We start from the raw sequence: 20,109 nt of genomic DNA on the forward strand, positions 1-20,109 counted from the left end.
GGAAATGCCTCAGAGTACACCTTTCTACCATGTGGCTTTTATATTCTTTCTGTCCCCTCTCAAACAATGTGCCCTGAGTCTTGCGGGTCATGTTATGCAATTCCTTTAGTTTTGAGGTCTCTGCAGCCTCTGATTTTCTATTTCGGTAAGTTTTGAGCCTCCTTAGTGTCTCTTGTCATCATCCTGGAGAAGGTCTAAGGCTAGCAGTAAGAGCAACACTCATATTTCATCTGCCATGTTCTCTGTAATATTTCCTAGACCTTGGCTGGTGTGATAGAGATAATATGTCTCATGGTAGGCAGTCGGCTTACTTTTCTTCTCATTCTGGGTCTCTCCGGTAATATCAACTTCTATATAAAGCAGATTCTCTAAGTAAGATGGATCAAAGGGGATAAACATAGACATTTAGAAGACTTTGTGAAAAATGTAACCTCTCTTTTGAGCTGAAGAGCAGTGGAAAATTCCCTTTACCATTTATGATATGCTTCTGACTTGCTTCTTAGAATCAGATATGAATCCCCTCCTACTGAATGGGCCTCAGTAGATAATCAAAGGGAAGTTGATTACTTACATAACTTATGTGCTGCTATTGTACCAATGAGTACATTTTTTCCCTGATGAATGTTTCTGTAGCTTGAAGGATACACTGCCTGCTCACACTGTTGGTGACTTTTATCCCCAACAGTTTGCACAGCACTTTCCAGCAGTGAGAGTGCTTAACTAACCAGCAGGGAGCTGGCTTCCCTCTACCAGCATAATCTCTCAATACCTTGTGACAACAGACTGTAGTATCTTCAGCAATAGGGCCTTACATTTAATTCTAGTGGGTAACTAAGTGCTTTGGCAAAGACATACATTGTTCCGAGGACCTGTGGAGATAATCCAATTCCGGTGCTAGGATTTACCAGCAAGAGCCAGTGGTTTTAGGGTAAAGCTTTCTCCAACCCTGCAGGGTACTGCTGCCCAAACTATCCCTCTTTTCTTTAGGTATCTCACTTTTTAAGAGAGTGTTATTTCTGTTGTTATTTTCGAGGTAGGGTCTCCCTCTAGCCCAGGCTGACCTGGAATTCATAACGTAGTCTCAGGGTGACCTTGAACTCATAGCAATCCTCCTACCTCTGCCTCCTGAGTATTGGTATATTAAAGGCATGCAGCACCATGCCAGGCAAGAATTTGTTTTACAGTTAGCTAATGGAGAAGCATGTTTCTATGGTATCAATTCATGCCATCTTTAGTTTTGCATTTGTTCTCCTGCCCCTCCCTCCATTACTTCTGCTCCATTCCCTTGCACCCTATATGCTTATGCTCAACTATCTGCTCCCTCCCTGCTTCTGCTCTCTACCTCTCTACAGGCCTCATTCTAGTTTCCTAACGAGTACTACTGATGCTTATTACAACTTATTCGCAAATCAAACTATTCCATATTAGAATCTGCATATAAGCAAGAATATAGGGCCTTTGTCTTTCTGAGCCTGGGTACCCTCACTTAGTATAATTTTTTCTAAGTTCATCCATTATCCTACAAATTTCATGACTTCATTTTTCTATATTGCATATATACCACATGTTCACTCATTTGATGGTCATCATTGCCTAGGTATTTGGAATAAAGTAACTAATATCTCTGAACATCTGTATACTAATGTGTCTCCATGTGTATAGTAATAGGTAGAGGCATAGGAATAATATAGAGATCTATTGGCTAATTATATTTCTTCCTTTGAGAACTCTTTGTTCATGTCCTTGTCTCTTTTTTTTGGACAGTATTTTTTTTTTTTTTTTTTTTTTTTTTTTTTAGTTCTTTGGGTATTCTAAATATTAAACCTCTATCATATGCATAGCTGGAAAAAATTTTCTCCTATAGGTTGTATACTGAATCTGTAGATGGTTTGCTTGGCTGTACAATAGCTTTTTTTTAAGTGACTTTAAAATTATTTTTTTCATTTATTTTTATTTACTTATTTGAGAGCAACAGTCAGAGAAAGAGGCAGAGAGAGAGAGAGAGAGAGAGAGAGAGAGAGAATGGGTGCAGGGCCTCTAGCCACTACAAACGAACTCCAGACACGTGCTCCCCCTTGTGCATCTGGCTAATGTGGGTCCTGGAGAATCGAGCCTCAAACCGGGGTCCTTAGGCTTCAGAGGCAAGCTCTTAACCACTAAGCCATCTCTCCAGACTTTTTTTTTTTTTTTTTTTTTTTTTTTTTTAGTTTTCTGAAGTAGAGTCTCACTTTGTCCCAGGCAGACCTGGAATTTATTATGTAGTTTCGGGGTGGCCTTAAACTCACAGTGATCCTCCTACCTCTGTCTCCCAAGTGCTAGGATTAAAGGCGTGCACCACCACGCCAGGCAACAATACCTTTTTACAAGATCTCAATGGTGGATTTTTTTCTCTTATTCCCTGGGCTGCTGTAGTTTCATTCATTTTGTTTTTCCCTATGCCTGTATCTCTGAGTGATCTCCCTACTTTTCACTAGTTCTTTCACAGTTTCTGCTCTCATATTGAGGTCCTTTATACATTTGCAGTTCATTTTTATAAAAAGTGAGAGAGCATCAAGAATCATTATTCCACATGTGGTTTTCCTGTTTCTCCAGCATCATTTGTTGAAAATGCACATTTTCACTAGTGTGCAATTTTGGCCTTTTTGTCAATGATCAGATGGTTGTAGTTACTAGAATTTTTTTACCTGGATTTTCCATTATATTCCAATGACATGTGTGTCTGGTTTTGTGACAATACCATGCTGTTTTTATTACAATAGCTTTGTAGTATATCTTGAATTCAGGTATGACCTGAATATATGACCAGCACAGTATTCTTTTTGCTGAGAACACTTTTTGCCTACCAAAAGCCTTTTGTTTTTCCATAAGAATTTTGACTTTTGTTCTGTGAACAATTGTGCAGGAAGTTAAATTGGAATTGCATTGAATCTGTATATTGTTTTTGGTAGGATGAACATTTTCCCAATATTAATTTTTCCAAGCCATGAGTATGGTAGGTATTTGCTTCTTTTTATATGTCTTCCTCAGTTTCTTTCTTTGGTGTCTTAGTGTTTTCACTATAGGGTTTTACTTCCTTGGTTAGAGATATTCAAAGATCCTTATTATTGTGGCTACTATAAATGGGACTGTTTTCCTGATTTCTCTATCTATATGTTTGTTAATCGTATATATAAAGGCTAGTACTAATTTTTATATGTTGATTTGTGGTCTTCCACTTCACTGAAATTACTTTCCATTCTAGGAATTTTTATTATTATTTTTATTAAGAACTTTAATATATGAACATATTATAATTTTGTCGTGTTTCCAACAGTTTATATTTTTATGTCCTCTCTCCTCTGCCCCATTCCATGGAGGTTCCTCCTCAGTGTGGTTATTAGTGTGGGGTCATGAATGCACCAGTCAGTCTCTGTGGGGAGGACAATGCTTTAAAGTATATCTTCCAGCCCTATGGCTGATACATCCTTTTCACCCAGTTATCCTCAGTATTCTCTCATCCTTCAAAGGTATATTATGTCTCCTATACTTTTTAAAATTTTTTTGTTTATTTATTTATATGAGAGAGATCGAGAGTGAAAGAGGCAGAGAGAGAAAGAGAAAGAGATAGAGCAAGAATGGGTGCGCCAGGGCTTCCAGCCGCTGCAAATGAACTCCAGACGCGTGCGCCCCCTTGTGCATCTGATTAACGTGGGTCCTGGGGAATCGAGTCTTGAACTGGCATCCTTAGGCTTCAACAGGCAAGCGCTTAACTGCTAAGCCATCTCTCCAGCCCTCTTCTATAGTTTTGACCTCTCCATAGCCTCTAGTTTTCTACTAGGAGCTTTTTTTTTTTTTAAGGCTTAACTTTCTCTCCCTTCCTCCTTTTCTTCCTTTCTTTTTCTACCCTTCTACCTGTCATCTTTATTCACCCTTATTTTATTATCTTTCACATGTTGTTCTCTATTTTTCTAGGTTACATGCTATTTTTATTTCTCTTCTACTCCACTTGACCCATAATTTCATTCATAGTCATTCTCAAATATCCTGCACTCCTATTAGGTCTCAAGTACTTCCAGAGAGGCCTGAGCATAGGTTAGTTTCAAATTTTAAATTTAGGAATGATTTACTTTCCAATTTATTACTTTGCATCATGCATAGTGGTACCAAGTTTGCCAATATGTGGAACAAAAAGGAAATGTTGTGTTTCTTTTCATCCTGTAACAGGAAAATCTTATAAAGAACTCTGATTCTTCAAAGTAATGAAAACCTCAGCAATAAAAAAATGAAGCAAAATAAATGGATATGGTTATAATAAATATTGTTTATTCTTGGGCTTCCTAGAAATTTTTGCTATGACTTATAAAACAAAAGATTCATACTTAAATTTGCTTAACACCTAGGGCAAGTTAAATCTAAATAAATTAGAAGGTGTAATTATTGGTTTATTTATTCCTAAAGACTGTGAAAGGCACTATGCTTTTTTTAAAAGGCATTCTGATATTTGTAATTAGAAAATAATGGAAGGATGTGGAATGTTACTCTAAACCATAAAGATATCTAGATCCTTAATTTTCAATACTGTTTTGGTTGACAATAATCATCTGTAGCAGTCCTAAGGCATTTGGGCACTTACTAAACTTTATGTACCTCTGAGAGAATCAAATTTAGCCACGAGGAACGTAAAAAAGAAAATGTACTACAGTGCTGTGAGCCATAACTAAAGGCTTCAGTGGGTTGGCTGGATGAGGGTAACCAGATATGAGTCCAGAAGCCAGAAAGTGAGGAAGAAAGAGAGAAAGGAAGAGAGGAAAAATGAAAGTGAGGGAGGGAGAAAGTTCTTATGTAGAAAGAAAGCAGATAAGATAGTGATACAGAGAAATATACAACATGCTTCAAGAAAGAGAGCAGAAGAAGAGAGAGGCTGAAATGTCTTTATGTGGCAGACTTTCCCAGTGGGAAAGGGCTTGTGGGAGTGTAGACATTGCTCAGTGTGGACTGGTTAGATCCCCATCCAGCAAGTGAACCGTTTGATAAAAGGCCTCACTTTTGGCAAGTTGGAGGGGTGGGGCTTGAAACTCTAAGAGTTTTTAACATAGTAATTTACAATTTATATTTTAATTTATTTTGTCCTTTGCTATAGAAAAAGTTAATTTAATTTTTAAATACTTATCTATTTATGAAGACAGGGAGAAAGAAAGAGAGAGAATAGGTATTCCAGGGCCTCTAGCCACTGGAAACAAACTCCAGATGCATGTGCCACCTTGTGCATCTGGCTTTACATGGGTGCTAGGGAATTGAACCTGGGTCCTTAAGCTTTGCAGGAAAGCTCCTTAAATACTGAGCCATCTCTCCAGTCCAAAAGTGCACTTTCAAATATTGAATTAATATGTAATTTTACAACTTTTATATTGTTTTCCTTTATTATATTTTCCTATTTTACATTGTATATATTTAATGATAGAATTGTTTACTATTTTCCAATTCATATCTTTATTATTTCTTTTGTCATCACTGTGATGCATAACATTTTTTCAAAATATATAATACAAATTTTGGTTTTTTAGCTACACTTAACCTAGTTTGAGAAAATATGTTTTCATCATCAGTAAGTAGTAATTCACTTTATAAACAACTTTGCTTTAGCAATTTTTAAATGATTTTTGTCACTTATGCTGCCCTTTTGCTGTGCCAGCCATGGACCTATTTATCTTCAGATCTATTATCTTACAGGGTCTGATGTTTGGTTTTCAGATTCTCCCACATCTGCATGCCAGCTCTGTCCAGCTAATAACATTCAGCAGGCCCCTAGATGTATGGGATTATTTAGAATTTTACTCTTTCTTCTAAGCATTAGGTGGCTGGTGTTTCAATCTCTATATTTTTCTCTTCCCTCTGGGCTCTATCCAACTATACCAGCATGTTCCACGTCCTATTAACTGAAAATTTAGGCCTTAGTTAAACCACTTCTTCTGCTTTTCCCTCTTGACAATATAGAGTATTTACTTCCAAAAGTCCTATGTACTGAATATCCTGAACCACCCCTCTGGCTTCTACTTCAGACATTTACCATTTTCCGTATTAAATACATTCTGGATTATATTTATTTGTACTCATTGGATAATCTATGACTATTACTGTAGGAAAGTTACACTGACTGATTATTTAATATTAAATCCTTCTTAAATTTCTTTTTTGTTTGTTTGCTTGTTGTTTTTTTTTTTATGTTGTTGTTTTGTTTTTGAGGTAGGGTCTCACTCTGGCCCAGGCTGACCTGGAATTAACTATGTAGTCTCAGAGTGGTCTCAAACTCATGGTGATCCTCCTACCTCTGCCTCCTTAGTGCTGGGATTAAAGGCATGCGCCACCACTCCCAGCCCTTCTTAAATTTCTAATGAAAGCTCAAATCTGTCACTATAATTTTGTTGTTTGCATGCCATTTTGTTACTAATATCCAAAAAGCAGCTGAAATATCATCAAACCATGAGATTTCTTAATGAATATCTTTTTTATTCTTTTCAAAAATTTTAAACATAAATTTCTACCCTGAGTATTTTTTTCATATGTTGTAAACCTCTGGGTATATATAATATATTCCATAGCATAAATTGTAGGAAGTAGGACAAGTGACATCAGAGGCCTGTTTATAACACTAAACAGATTTATTAGAATATATATTACACATATTTGAAAAATTCAAATACCTAGATAAATAACAGAACATTAACTTGACAGAAGTATAAAGCATGGTGAGCTAAATAAAAAATGTATTACTTAGAGAATAGTATAACTAACTAGCAAAAACTAATTATTAGAAAAGAAAAACAATTATATATTATCAATTACTAAACAAAGGAATGTAAGTAAAATGAATTACATCATATCTTATAAAATTTAAGTGGAGGAAACAAAGTATTATAGGAGGATGCTAGTGGTATATTATTACATCAGAATAAATAAGTAAGAGAAGAAAAGTTTGTTTTTTATGGAAGAATTTCAGATAATAAACTAAGAAAAAAATGACAGAATGAGAGAACTATAGTTTGGAAGCTAAAATGGATATTAGATAATGGTCACAAATATCTGCCTGTCAAGATTGACAAACAGAATAATGCACAAATTCTTTGTTTTTATTTTATTTTTAAATTTTTTTTTATTTGACAACTTCCATAATTATAGACAATAAACCATGACAGTTCCCACCCCCCACTTTCCCCTTCACAACTCCACTCTCCATCATAACCCCCCTCTCAATCACTCTCTCTTTAATTTTGATGTCATCATCTTTTCCTCCTGGTCTCGTGTAGGTAGTAACAGGAACTACAAGGTCATAGATATCAGGCCATTTTGTGTCTGGAAGAGTGCATTGCAAAGAGTCCTCCCCTTCCTTTGGCTCTTACATTCTTCCGCATTGGACCCTGAGCCTTGGAAGGTGTGATAGAGATGTTTCAGTGCTGATCACTCCTCTGTCACTTCTTCCCAGTACTCAGTGCCTTTGAATCATCCCAGAGGTCACTGCCATCTGAAAAGAGAAGGTTCTGTATCCAAAAGTGAGAGTAGCATTAATATATGGGTATGAACATTAGGAGAAGTGCTTACAACCAGGCAGTTTAGTGAGCACAATATATGCATTTAGACAGATACCAGCAGGCATTACACACCTAGGGCTCATGACTTCCCCTGTCATAGGTTTTCAGTACAGTAATGTATTCCCTCCCATGAAGTGAGCCTCCAGTCCAATTATACTTTTTACATTCTACTAAAGGTCACATGCGTTAAATTAAAGGTGCCATCTTGTGGCACTAGTGGGAAGTTGAAGAATCTTTATCTGGTGTGCCCTCATGAAAGAAATTAGACTATTGTGTAGAGAGTGTAATGAAGACCCTTTTGCCCTCCTTTGTTTTCTTCCTACCCTTGGTGAGATGGACAGTATTCCTCTAACACTCTCTGCCTCAGCATAGACCCAAAGGCAATGGAACTAACGGACAGTAAACTGAATCCTCTGAACTCTGAGCTAAAATAAACCTCCTTCATTTTAAGCTATTTATCTTAAGTTTATCTTTATCATAGCAATAGAAATCTGACTCCCACTACAGTTATAAATCTCCTATTGGTATTATGAAATGTCACTTAAAGAATAGTTTTATTATAATAAATATACTAATATAAAAAGTATTAAACTGATCAAGCTTCTACTCATAAAGATGGAGGATGATCAGAATGTATAAAGAATGCATTTTTATTCTGTTTTTGGTTTTATTCTATATCTAAGATGAATATAAATTGATTTCAGCATAAATATAAACTATAATACCCAGGTGAACAAGATTAATATTTGGTGAACTATAAATTACTAAATAAGCTAATTAGAATTGAGAAATTTTAAATGATAAAGCTAATGTGAAGCTTTAGACCATAGCCACTCTCAAAATATCCATAGAACAAATCAGTTTGAAAGTCAAATGACTTCATTTTCACATGTTTCAAAGAAGTTATTTTTGTTGTTTGAGTGGCAGTCTTAGATTAACATGAAGGTATGTACACAAGCAATGCTGGAGATACAAATAGGACACGTAGGTAAGTTTGAACTTATCACAACAGAAGGAGAAAGGAGATCAAAGCTTTTATTCTGCTGTAAGTCCAGGGGATCTCATGCCATGATGATCTGGTGGAGTATTCTTCCTCTCCCTAATGCAGTTTCCATGAGGGGAGAGTTTTGGTATTCATTGTCAAGTACAGAAAGATGTCCTAAAGCCTATTGAGGTAAAAAATGAATCCCTGAAAACAGATTTTAGTAATCTACTACTCACAGTATGTAGGTCTCCAAGAGCTCGAGCCTGTGTTACCACATAGTTGTTGGTAGGTATATGTCTCATCTATTATGTCACAATTGCCTCAGGAGATGAGGTATGTTTCTAGCAGGGAGATGGAACAATAGCTATCAGAATATGGAGACTGCAGCTCAATCTTTAGTCAAAGTAAACTCCTCATCTGAGAGCCCATAGATCTAAGCATCTCAGAACACCTGGGTTAAACATGACCCTACTCTGTCTCTCTTTTAGCCAGATGAAGCTCCGGCATCACTGTCAGCCTGAAGTATATAATTGCTTCCTGCTGATTGAACAAAGAGCAATAAAGATTTTGGTCTGGCTGGGCATGGTTGCACATGCCTTTAATCCCTGTACTTGGGAAGCAGAGGTAGGAGGATTGCTGTGAGTTGGAGGCCACCCTGAGACTACATAATGAATTCCAGGTCAGCTTGAGCTAGAGTGAGACCCTACCTTGAAATTAAATTTGGATCTGAGGATAGGAAGTCATATTCCAGAAAATTCCACTGGTTAAAGAAGGGCCTTAATTAAAGCTGATGGGAATATTCACGCCAGGACAGAGGGATATGAGCAGAATACTGTCCTGCTATAGTGATTGAGAAACTAGAGGGGAAATTAGATGAATACTATGCATTTCAATGCCTCTAACTAGTCAAAGTGAAAATTGACCAATGAATAGTTCATACATTTGGGTCGAGGAGTGATAGAAAAATAACCTCCCTGATATTGTAGTTATTTCTTCAGAGAATTTGGAACAGAGGGCCTAAATCTCAATGGTTTACTCCATGTAATAGAGTTTCAGGAAGGTAGTGATCTTCTTCTGAAAAAGGTAAACATAAATTTAGCAATAAACTTCCAGTGTGATTTCAAAGTAAGGCTTCTGGATAAGAATTAAAGGGCTCATCATACCATATAAAACTCATAGTGAATATAAGGTCTGTTGCATCCCTTTGAATTTTACATATGGAAGGGCCTCCCAGTTACTCTGCAGTTTCTTTAAACATGTGATTTTGGTCTAATGGGACCAGCTTTGTATTACTGCACAGAAAAAGGGCCATTATGGGTAAATTCTTTCACTTAGAAAATAAAGTAGAGGTGACAGAGTAAAATAAAAACGGTTTATTTATTTCGAACCCTGATAATTCTCATGCTGGCTTGTCTGTGCATTCAGAAGGATTCCTATTTCTTATTTCTAGCTTTGGGGGGGAGCATGTAAATTAGCATAAGAGAACATATGAGAACCACTATGACATGATTTTCAGAAATTCATTGGAAATGACATCTATCAGAATACTACACTCATACCTTCCCTTTATTCCTCAGACAGAGATTCTTCATTGCTGCTTTCTATCTGCATGCCAATATATTCCCAGTCACTAATGCTGTCATGTCTCAGCATCAGGAGAATCCACAGGGCACACATGATGTAAGCCTTCAAACCTTCAAGGAGCCCCAAAGTGTAGAAGTTGAACAAGCCTCCAGGGATGTGGAGGAAACCTTTCCCTCCTCCCATCCTGTGATGCCTTGCAACCTGAATGAGGACCCTGAGGTTCAAAAGCCCAACGCTTCTGAAGGTCTTCCGAGTTCCTCTTCCTCTTGTAGTTACAGTGAAGATACATCATCAAGCTCAAGCACGTCTTCTGAATACTCCAGTAGCCAAGAAGATGAGGATAATACAACCCATTCGCCAGATGCATCAGATTCTGAGACTATACCTGTAGATTCTCTGAAAAAGAAAGTAAACTTTTTGGTGAATTACATGCTGCATAAGTATCAAATGAAAGATATGATGAGAAAGGAAGATATATTGAAGATTGTTATTACAGAAGATGAGGAACACTTCCACGATATCTTCAGGCAAGCCACTGAGCGTATGGAGATGCTCTTTGGCCTCGAGGTGAAGGAAGTGGATTCCATCAACCACTGCTATGGGTTCTTCATCAAATTAGGCCTCACTTATGATGGGATGCAGAATGATGAATATAGCTTTCCCAAGACTGGTCTCTTGATACTTATTCTGGGTGTGATATACATGAAGGGCAATCGTGCCACTGAAGAGGAGATGTGGGAAGCCTTGAATCTAATGGGAATCTACTCTGAGATGAATGACTTCATATTTGGGGATCCCAGGGAGCTCATCACCAAAGAGTTTGTGGCAGAACAGTACCTGGAATGCCGGCAGGTGCCCAACACTGATCCTGTGCAATATGAGTATGTGTGGGGTCCAAGAGCTTGTGCCGAAACCAGTAAGATGAAAGTCCTAGAGCTTGTGGCCAAGCTTCATGGAACAGTCCCCAGTGCTTTTCCTTCACAGTATGAAGAAGCCCTGCTAGAAGAGAGAGAAAACACGCCTTAATTTTAAATAGAGAAAGGTCTAGTCCTATAGCACAGAAAGTACCAGTGACATAATCAGCAGATTTCCCTATACCTAATGCCATCAGAGATAAATTGTTCATGTACTTTTTGCCCAGAGATGTTAGTGTAGAAAGAATGTAGGGACTTGATTGATGTGAAAGGAAGGCAGAATATATCTTCTATGTAGTCCTATTTTCTATATAAATCATGCAACTTTATTTTAATTCTTTGTTATTTGTATAACTACACTATTATTCACCTATATCATTTCATTTAACTTCAAAATTTCTATTTAAGGCTATTCATGTATTTACATTAAGAGTTTTCCTTACTATAAAACTAATGTGAAATCATCTATACAATTATCCAGAGTAATATAATATAGTTCTGCTAAGCTTTAAATTTCAAAAATAACTCTGGTCTAATTATTATTTTTTTCTTTATAACCTTTCATTTATTAATAAAATTAAATTCTTTACACAAGAATTTTCTTAGGGTTGTAAATTAATAAATTTCAAGAGACTTTACCTCATGTTCACTGTGATTTTTGATTGCCTAAAGTTTATTTAAACATATCCTGCTTCATAATAATCATTTGAATTGTCCTAGGATACTGGAATAATTAATGTTTACTCTTGGCCTTAAAATTGTAGATTATCTTAGATCTGACTTTATATTGATGATCAGAGGGTATCTTTTAGTATATAAAGGACAAGTGAAGCATAAAGTTAACAGATGAATGGATCCTTATGAGATTGTCAAATATAAATGTCCTGAGACAAAAAAAAATATGGCTGTGGTAAGCTGAACTCCTTTAGAAAGTGCTAAAGTTAAATTTAGGATGGATAAAATTGATGTGCAATGATCATGGAACAAACTTGCACATGCTGTGTCCAGTTAGACCCCAAAATCCAGAGTGTGAATTCTTTCTGATAATTTATCTCAGAATTATGTTTTTTGCAGCCCAATCTTCATGTGGGGAAGTAATGGAAGGTCATCTGCTCTTATCCCTATGTGGTTGAATGTAGCTCATACACTTTCATGTTGAAAATAGTCTCAGGAAGGTTTTGAGAGAGAACTGTGATATTTTCTTGAGAGGAGCTATTGGGAAGCCACTGCATTGGCACCCATTGCCCCGGGTTAGGAAAGCCAGAAAGTACTCGATTTATGAGATATTTAGGATAGGTAATATTTAGTGTAATTTATGATATATACTCCAAAAAATGTTCATAGTTTTAAAGCAAACTAGAACTACTGAATATTCAATTGATTTGGATGGAGGTGAGGAGCTGATTCATGTAAAAATTTTTAGGAATTACATCACTGAAAAAGAAATGCACATCCTTATTATTAAAATATATATATAACCAGTTAGGGAAAAAATAGGGTTTATTTGCTTAGTGGTATTTGGGTATACCTTATATTAAATCCAATTTGACAAAGACTTTTCGTTATAGTCAATGAATTATACAGATGCTATTAAGGGTTGTTTAGTTATGCATATATATCTATCATATTAGAGACAAACCCACTATTGCACTTGTTATAAGCATATTTATTCATTTCATCCTGAATTATTACCTAGTATGCTCCAGATTATCACTCATTTAAAGTGAAAATTATGATCACATTGTTTTCATACTCTGATCCTACTTGTGTGATGATGTGACAAAAGCCACATTGAACATTTTATTTACAGACTGAGAAATCATTATTACACTAGATAAGGAATGGAGAGACTTCATTTACTCTGATTATCTGATTATTACAGGGGCAAATATCAATTGCCTTATCCTCCCTTCATGAAAAGGGGAAGCAAATCCCATGGTTTATGGAGATACTATTCAAAAAGGTTCTGGGATCTTATTATTACCTTTGGATATAAAAATACACCTTTCCAAGAGCCAGATAAGGCCTTAAGAAAAGGCAATATGTTATGAAAATTTGATTAAATAAAATGATGTACTCTGTCTAAAGAAAAATTACATACTCAAGTAAACTAGACCCAACTTCAAGCATAATCTCTCACTTTTTCTCATATAATCTCCAAGTTTCTTCCTCATATTTTATTCTTTCAGAATAAAATTATTACTATATTACATAGGCCACACTGGAACTTACCATGACCCTCAGGCATCAAAGAGGGCATGGCCTGTCCTTTACAGAGCCAGGAAACAGAGCACACATGGAAAAACTGTTCTTTGGAAATGGACAAGAGATAAGAAAATTTTCTTGTCATTTTTACTTTCAGGGGTCATTCACCCTAATTCTATCCCCCTCTATTTCTCCTCCTCATGAGAAGACACTCTAACTGCTTTTAGGGGACTGGTACGAAGACATCAGACCACTTACTATTTCCTGCTGAATGGGACATGAAGTGGGGACCTGTTGTAGTTATAGAGTCTCTCCCAGAGAGGGGAACTATTTTAATGGACCCCAGAGTGTAGGAAGATAGTCTTTGAAGAGAATATTGAGGAAGAATAAAAGTAAGGAGTTAATGAGAAGTGAGCACACAGCAAACTGGTCCTTTTAGAGGTCAAGGGAATTCAGGTAGACAGGCTTGTATTGTCTCAGGACCATCTGAGAATGAGCTGGCTGAGATTTTCTTCTGGAACTGTTCATTAAATGGCACAGTAGTATTCGAAGTGGCTTGTAAAACAGATGAGATATTAGCAGAGTTATCAGAAACATATACATAACATTTAACCTTGACAATAGGGAGCTATTGGGTGCCATTAAAGGCTGCATAAACATATTTTTGGTCTCAGAACTTATTAATATATCCTAGATTTGAAAATAACACTTTTGACATCTATAGTTTATTATTATTATAGAATTAAAACTATGGGGAAAAGATGTGCTAAGATCTTGTTTGTTTCCCCTCTTGAAAAGCTTTTGTTGTATTACTTAATAGGCCATTCATATATTTAAGGTTTTTTTTTTTATCTTTGGTTATACATTTCTCTCTCAGTGTTTAACACCACATAGAGAGCCAACAATTAATTAAGGATTAATTTTGGAGGTCACTAATGGCTCTCCAAAGAGACTTTAGGGACCCAGGAGTAGCCCTATAGCTTACTGGTGTTTTCTGTCTGTCAGGATGAGTCAGGGCCACGCTGGCCAAGTAGCTTTCCCTTCTTTGAGAAGTCAGGAAGACTTATTGCTCCTCGATTGTGAATCTCTTGTTTCAGACTGTGCACAAATTTTGTTTGGTCTCCGTATTCTCTCTGCTCAGGAAGATAGGTGACTCACCAGGGGGCCAGTGTAGAAATATCCCATAATCTCCAGTGGCCTCGTGACCTAGGAGCACAGGCAAAAATATCAGCCCCTTTTGCTCTGATGACTCCAGTTGGCTTTGACTTCTACGTAGGTAATTAACACATTTAGAAAGGAAGTTACACCAACCTGGATGTATGTACATATAAAGCACATTTGATTACTGAAATAGACTTAGTTAAAGAATGGCACAAGGGCTTCTAAAATCATTTTGTCCAATCTTTAAACTTTTTGTTTTACTGTGGCAGCATAAGCCATATATCTGAGACATAGGAAGTAGGCACATCCCACACTTTAAATATCTAACATTTATAAATATAGGCAGAACCCATTACCAGTCTTTAAAACAATACCAATTAATTTATAAACAAAATAATTTACCATAGAAATTGTCAGAAAAGGACAAATAAGACAATATAAAATCTTAGCACCTGTGTTTGAAAACATCTTTGATTAGTTCAGATACCTGTGTTGGTACCAATTACCCGGAGAACATTGGAAATAGAACCACAGAGCTTGAATATTATTTTTTCAGATAAGGACCATTATTTGAGCATGAGGCTGTGCCCTAAAGTAGGGAATATGTCTTAAGAGTTAATTTTGTTATAAGCACTTGACTTAAAATGCCAGAAATGAGATGGCTACTTTACATACAATAGAGCAGAATCTGGTATTTTCTGAGCCAAAACAGGTAGCTAAATATTAACACAACCCTTGATAAGTCTCTATGAAAGAAAAGCATTATTTGACAACCAATGATTTTGGTTTAAAGTTGATAGCTATTGATTTTATGTACCACATAAATTTTTATTAGCATAAAACAATTTTAAGTTTTACCCATGACTTAAATTTCATAAAGCTTATGCAAGCTATCCCAACATATTTTAGCCAGAAAATTAGTTTTTTCCTTAAGAGTTTGTAACCAGCTGAAAAATCTCTAATTTTAGGCATGGCATTTAGGTTTAGCCTGAAAATTCTTTCCTACATATGCACATCTTTATCTACATACTTTAACATTCCGATCTAAGTACCACTCTTTTTTAACGTGTATTCTATGTCCCAACATTGAAAAATTCCTTCTCAGTTCCTACAATCAAATCATCTCACCCCATTATTAAACATCTTTCTTAAACACTATTAAGAAAAACTACACCAAATTGATTAATCCTATTACTGACTGACAAGCAAGTAGTCTAAAGACAATTTTTGTCATTAATACCAATAACACACTTGGAAGTGATTTTACTAGGAGTAACTAAGACAAATTTTGTTGCTATTTTGAGGTAGGCTGGACTAGAAGTCAAGTCAGTTGCCTCCTCCTTTTAAGTAACAGGACATTAAAATCTTTCTTTTGTTAATGTTAAAATACCTGACAAATTATAAGTTACCACTTCAGAGAGAAATCTGTTGTTTTTAATAATCCTCTATGTAAGTTGAAATTGACCTAGAACATAAACTCAGTAATTATATTTATGATATCATGTAATAAAGTATGACATTCTTTATGTCAAACTTCAGTTTACCATAGGCTTTAGTTAAACGTGACCTTTTTTTTTCTTTCTTGCCGCTTTTTGGTGTGCTGCAGCAGCTGGGTGGGGCTTGCATACATCTTAGATCAGCCTTGCCTGGCTTCTACCCCGTCCTACTCCAGGGCACTCACCTGGATTCCGGTGTAGTACACGTGGAGGGAATGGCCAAGACTGGCCGAGATAACTGCTGGAGTCCAAGTCTGGCTACCTGAAGGGACAGAAAGGAAGGGGCCCTGGGACCATTAGGAAAAGAGGGTACCTCCAAGGACCACTGGGAGGCCGCTGAAGAAGGAGAGGTCCCACTAGGGGGCGTCTGGGAGAGCAGGCGGAGACATGGCACCTTTTCAGGCCAAGGCACCATTGTGTATCTGCCACCAGACTCTGACTCAAGCTGCTTTGGAGTGCTTGCAAAGCTGGCTGCCATTTTGCTGCTTAAAGGGAGGGGAAATTTCCTTCCTGAACTTTTTGTTTCCTAGCCAGATAAACTATGCAAGTCTACATATCTGAGCCATGTGGATGTCCAGGAATCCAGGGGATGAGCTGGAGGACATTTTCCCAAAAGGAGCTGGCCTCCCTCTGGGAGAGTTTAATTCCCCTAACTTCCAGAAGAGCTCTTATTCCATGAATCTGAGATTTCTTTTGGCAGGAAGCAATGTTACTCACAACAGAGAAAGATTAGAAATGCCAGGACCAGAAGGAAATGTTCCTGAGGGCTGATTAGCAAATGAGGGATTTCCCAAAGATCCAAGAATGAGCCTGACCACAAGTTTAAGAGGCCGGTGACCTGCCCTACAGGCTCTTAAGAGGTCGATGTGCTACCATATTTTTGTGTTGGAGAAAAATTGATAGAGATTTTTTCCAAAACCCAATGGGCTGTCGGTATCCAGGCATAGGATGGCTGGCCTTCAGTCAATACTGAAGAGTGGCCTCCATCCACCAAGAGATGTCAGTTGCCAGTTCATCATGTCTGAATAAAGGAGGGAAAAGAGAAACCTGCCAGCCCTCAAAAACGTAGAGGCAAGGCCGCTTGGGCCGATGTCTCCCAGTCTGTCTAGGAGAGCATTCACCTTCCCTGTCCATCTCATAATATCCCTGTTCAGGCACCAGCTGTGGGTTCCTGGGTTCTTGCTCCAGGGGCCAGCCACAGTTCTTCCCAAAGGCACCCAGGCAACTGGGGATGGGTGAAGGTGTGATGAGAGAAACACTTCTGGGAGAAAGTCAAGCAGCTCTCTCCATTTATTGTCAGTGAAATGGGTTTATAAACATCTGAGGGCGGGGAGACGTGTCCTAAAGTGATTGGACATACCAAGTTCATTTCTGATGCCTTATTAGCATATGGAGACATTCATTCTAGCACGTAGGCAATGCCAGGGGGATCAGGTGATCTAGGGCCTCAGGAGGATGGGCTATGTGAAGGTTGATAAGGACTTTCCTAGGCAAGTGACCAAATGTTACAGGGCTATGGGAAGAATCTAATTTCAGGTGTGCTGGGCTTGGAGATCGAGTGGCCTTCTGTAGCCTGGGGGTCCTTAGCCATGCCTAGAAGCTCAGGCCCCTCTTCTGAAGGCTCCAGCCTGTGCCAGGCAGTGCCTGACACATATTTTGATATCTTCTTTAATTTTCCCTTTTCCATCATCTATGTCAAAATGTGATGTGCCCAATATTGTGCAAGTCTTATGGAGGTAGTGACCTACATATAATACCAGATCATGATTGCACCAATCACTTCATGTCCAAAAGACTCCTTGTCCTTTGGCTCTTGCTTTACTTCTGTTCCTTATTCCATGATGATCCCTATGCTGTGAATGGCACAATAAAGATGCCTCATTTAGTGCTGAATTCTTAATAACGTATTTACAACATTGTGATGAGTTTTGACTTTCTTCAGCATCTCCAAAGAGAAGCTTCGCTGGCCAGTGGTGAGAGAAATACTAATAGTCTTTCTGCTACCTCTTCTGATATGTTCCATAAGCTCTGATTGGCATGAAAGAACACCCTACTGTTACTGCTCCTCATCACTTTGACAAGTCTCAGGTCTCTACTGTTGTTACCATCATCTGCAAATATAAGCTTCTTTAACCAAAACTGTTAATCACTAGTCTATTTTTTAATCTATGAATATTAACATAAGCATTTAGAAGACAATTTGAGAGAGATAACATAAAATTTAGCCAAAGAAGAGTGGTGGTTTCCTCACTAGGGCCTTTGACTTCTCAAGACATAAGCTTTTGACTTGGTTTTCTGTAATAGGTGTGAATGGCCTCCCATGAATCTAGTCTCAAATCTAATCAGAAATCAGTGGGTTAACCCCCAGTCTGATTTGCTATTCTCCAGTGGGTATATCTTGACTGGCTGATAAGTTGTGTTGTTCACAGGATCCATTGCTGGTTAAAACTTAGATTCCTTTTCTCAACCAGAAGCCATCCTGCTAGCAGAGTAGGGAAGAAGTTTCCAGCTCACTTCCTGCATTGATTTCCTCCATCTCTTCCAACAAAATCATGTAGTGTCTTCAGCAATAGGGTCACACCACCATCTAGTTCTGGTAGGTATCTGTTGTAGTCAGCTCATCATTGCTGGCACAAAGCACCAGAAAAAATCAGCTTGTGAAGGGAAAGGATTTGTTTTGGCTTTCAGAATTAAGGAGAAGCTCCATGATGGCAGGGGAAAATGTGGCATGAGCAGAGAGTAGACATCACCTCCTGGCCAACATAAGGTGAACAACAGCAGCAGGAGAGTGTGAAAAACACTGGCAAAAGGAAAACTGGGTATAATACCGGTAAGTTTACCACAACAACACACCTTTTCCAGGAGGTTCCAATTCCCAAATTTCCACTAGCTGAGGCCCCAGCATTGAGAACATGTGGGTTTATGGGAGACATATAATTCAAACAACCAGAGTAGCCAAAAGCATTGTGAATAGCTAATGTTGTTTGTGGGAACTCACGGGTCTCACTAACTAGCAACTCACTGGAGCATGAGTCCTATCCACAGCACTGAGATTTTCTTTTAAATACTCATGGCTTCTGGGTATAGCAGTATTCTCAAACTTAGCTGAGTACTTATGCACAAATTCTTTCTCTTTTTTTAAAATTTAATTTATTAGTTTACTTATCAGCAAATACAGACAGTTTGGTACCATTGTTTAGGCTCATCCATGACCTACCCCCTCCCAATGGCCCCTCCTTGTTGATATAAATGGGTCATCCATTGTGGAGTTAGCCCACAGTTATTGGTACAATAAATGTCTCTGCATAACATGACCCAACATGGGACTCTGACATTCTTTCCGCCCCCTCTTCCGCAAAATTTCCCTGAGCCATGTTGGGTTCATTTTTGGTCTGCTTCAGTGATGAGGTGTTGGGGGCCTCTGAGGCTCTGGCTCTCTGATTTGGTAGGAGTTAATTTTTCTCTGTGTTGGTCACCTTCCCCTTTGTGCTGGTATCCAGATCATCAGGAAAATATAACCCTTGCTTGTTTCGCCAATTGTCCTTAGCTTCAGTCTGGCCCCTCTTGAGGTATGATGGGGCTGCTCTCTCTTTAGGATAAGCATATATCCCAAAAAGAGAAGCAGATACTCCAACAGAGAGTAAGTTAGCACCCGGGAAATTGAGATAACACTTACTTTTTTAATAGAGAGTTTAATAGGTGTAGGCCCTCTTGTACCCCATGATTGATGGTAGCTTGATATTGGAGAGTGGGCTTATGTTTGGATATGGTTCTGACTTGTTTCCAAGCTCCAGCTATGGGTCCTGTACCACTGAGGGGATCAGTTAGCCAAATCAAGAGCAGTTGGTACCCCACCATGGCTGTGTGCCACTATTGCACTTGTGTGGGCATCACACCAAGTTATTTGTTGCTAAGTAGGTTAGACCATGAGTTACTTGGACAGATATTGGTCATTACCCCAGTCACCCATGTAGCACCTTCTGACACTAGACATGCTGACTATCTGGGGACTGACTCTCTCCTGGCTTCTAGCCATGCCATTCCATTTTACATGTCAGCTGTGTATGGAGTCTTCAGCAATATGTTCTTACCAATGACCTTTGTTGGGTCATCAAGAATTCTGACAGAAGTCTATCATTCTTTTAGGAAACCTTGTAGGTTTCTCTGATCAAAAGCTCATTGTGTATGACAGCCCCATG

General features: G+C 37.9%; 1 protein-coding gene across 1 annotated transcript; it reads left to right on the top strand.

The window, feature by feature from the left end:
• The first annotated feature begins 10,191 nt into the window (after positions 1 to 10,191).
• Positions 10,192 to 11,160, top strand: Mageb16 (MAGE family member B16). The gene has a single exon (XM_004672588.2). The coding sequence runs from the start codon at positions 10,192 to 10,194 to the stop codon at positions 11,158 to 11,160; it is 969 nt and encodes a 322-aa protein (XP_004672645.2).
• Positions 11,161 to 20,109: the final 8,949 nt, after the last annotated feature.

Source organism: Jaculus jaculus, chromosome X, assembly GCF_020740685.1.
Source record: "Jaculus jaculus isolate mJacJac1 chromosome X, mJacJac1.mat.Y.cur, whole genome shotgun sequence".
In the NCBI taxonomy this organism is placed as follows: domain Eukaryota; kingdom Metazoa; phylum Chordata; class Mammalia; order Rodentia; family Dipodidae; genus Jaculus; species Jaculus jaculus.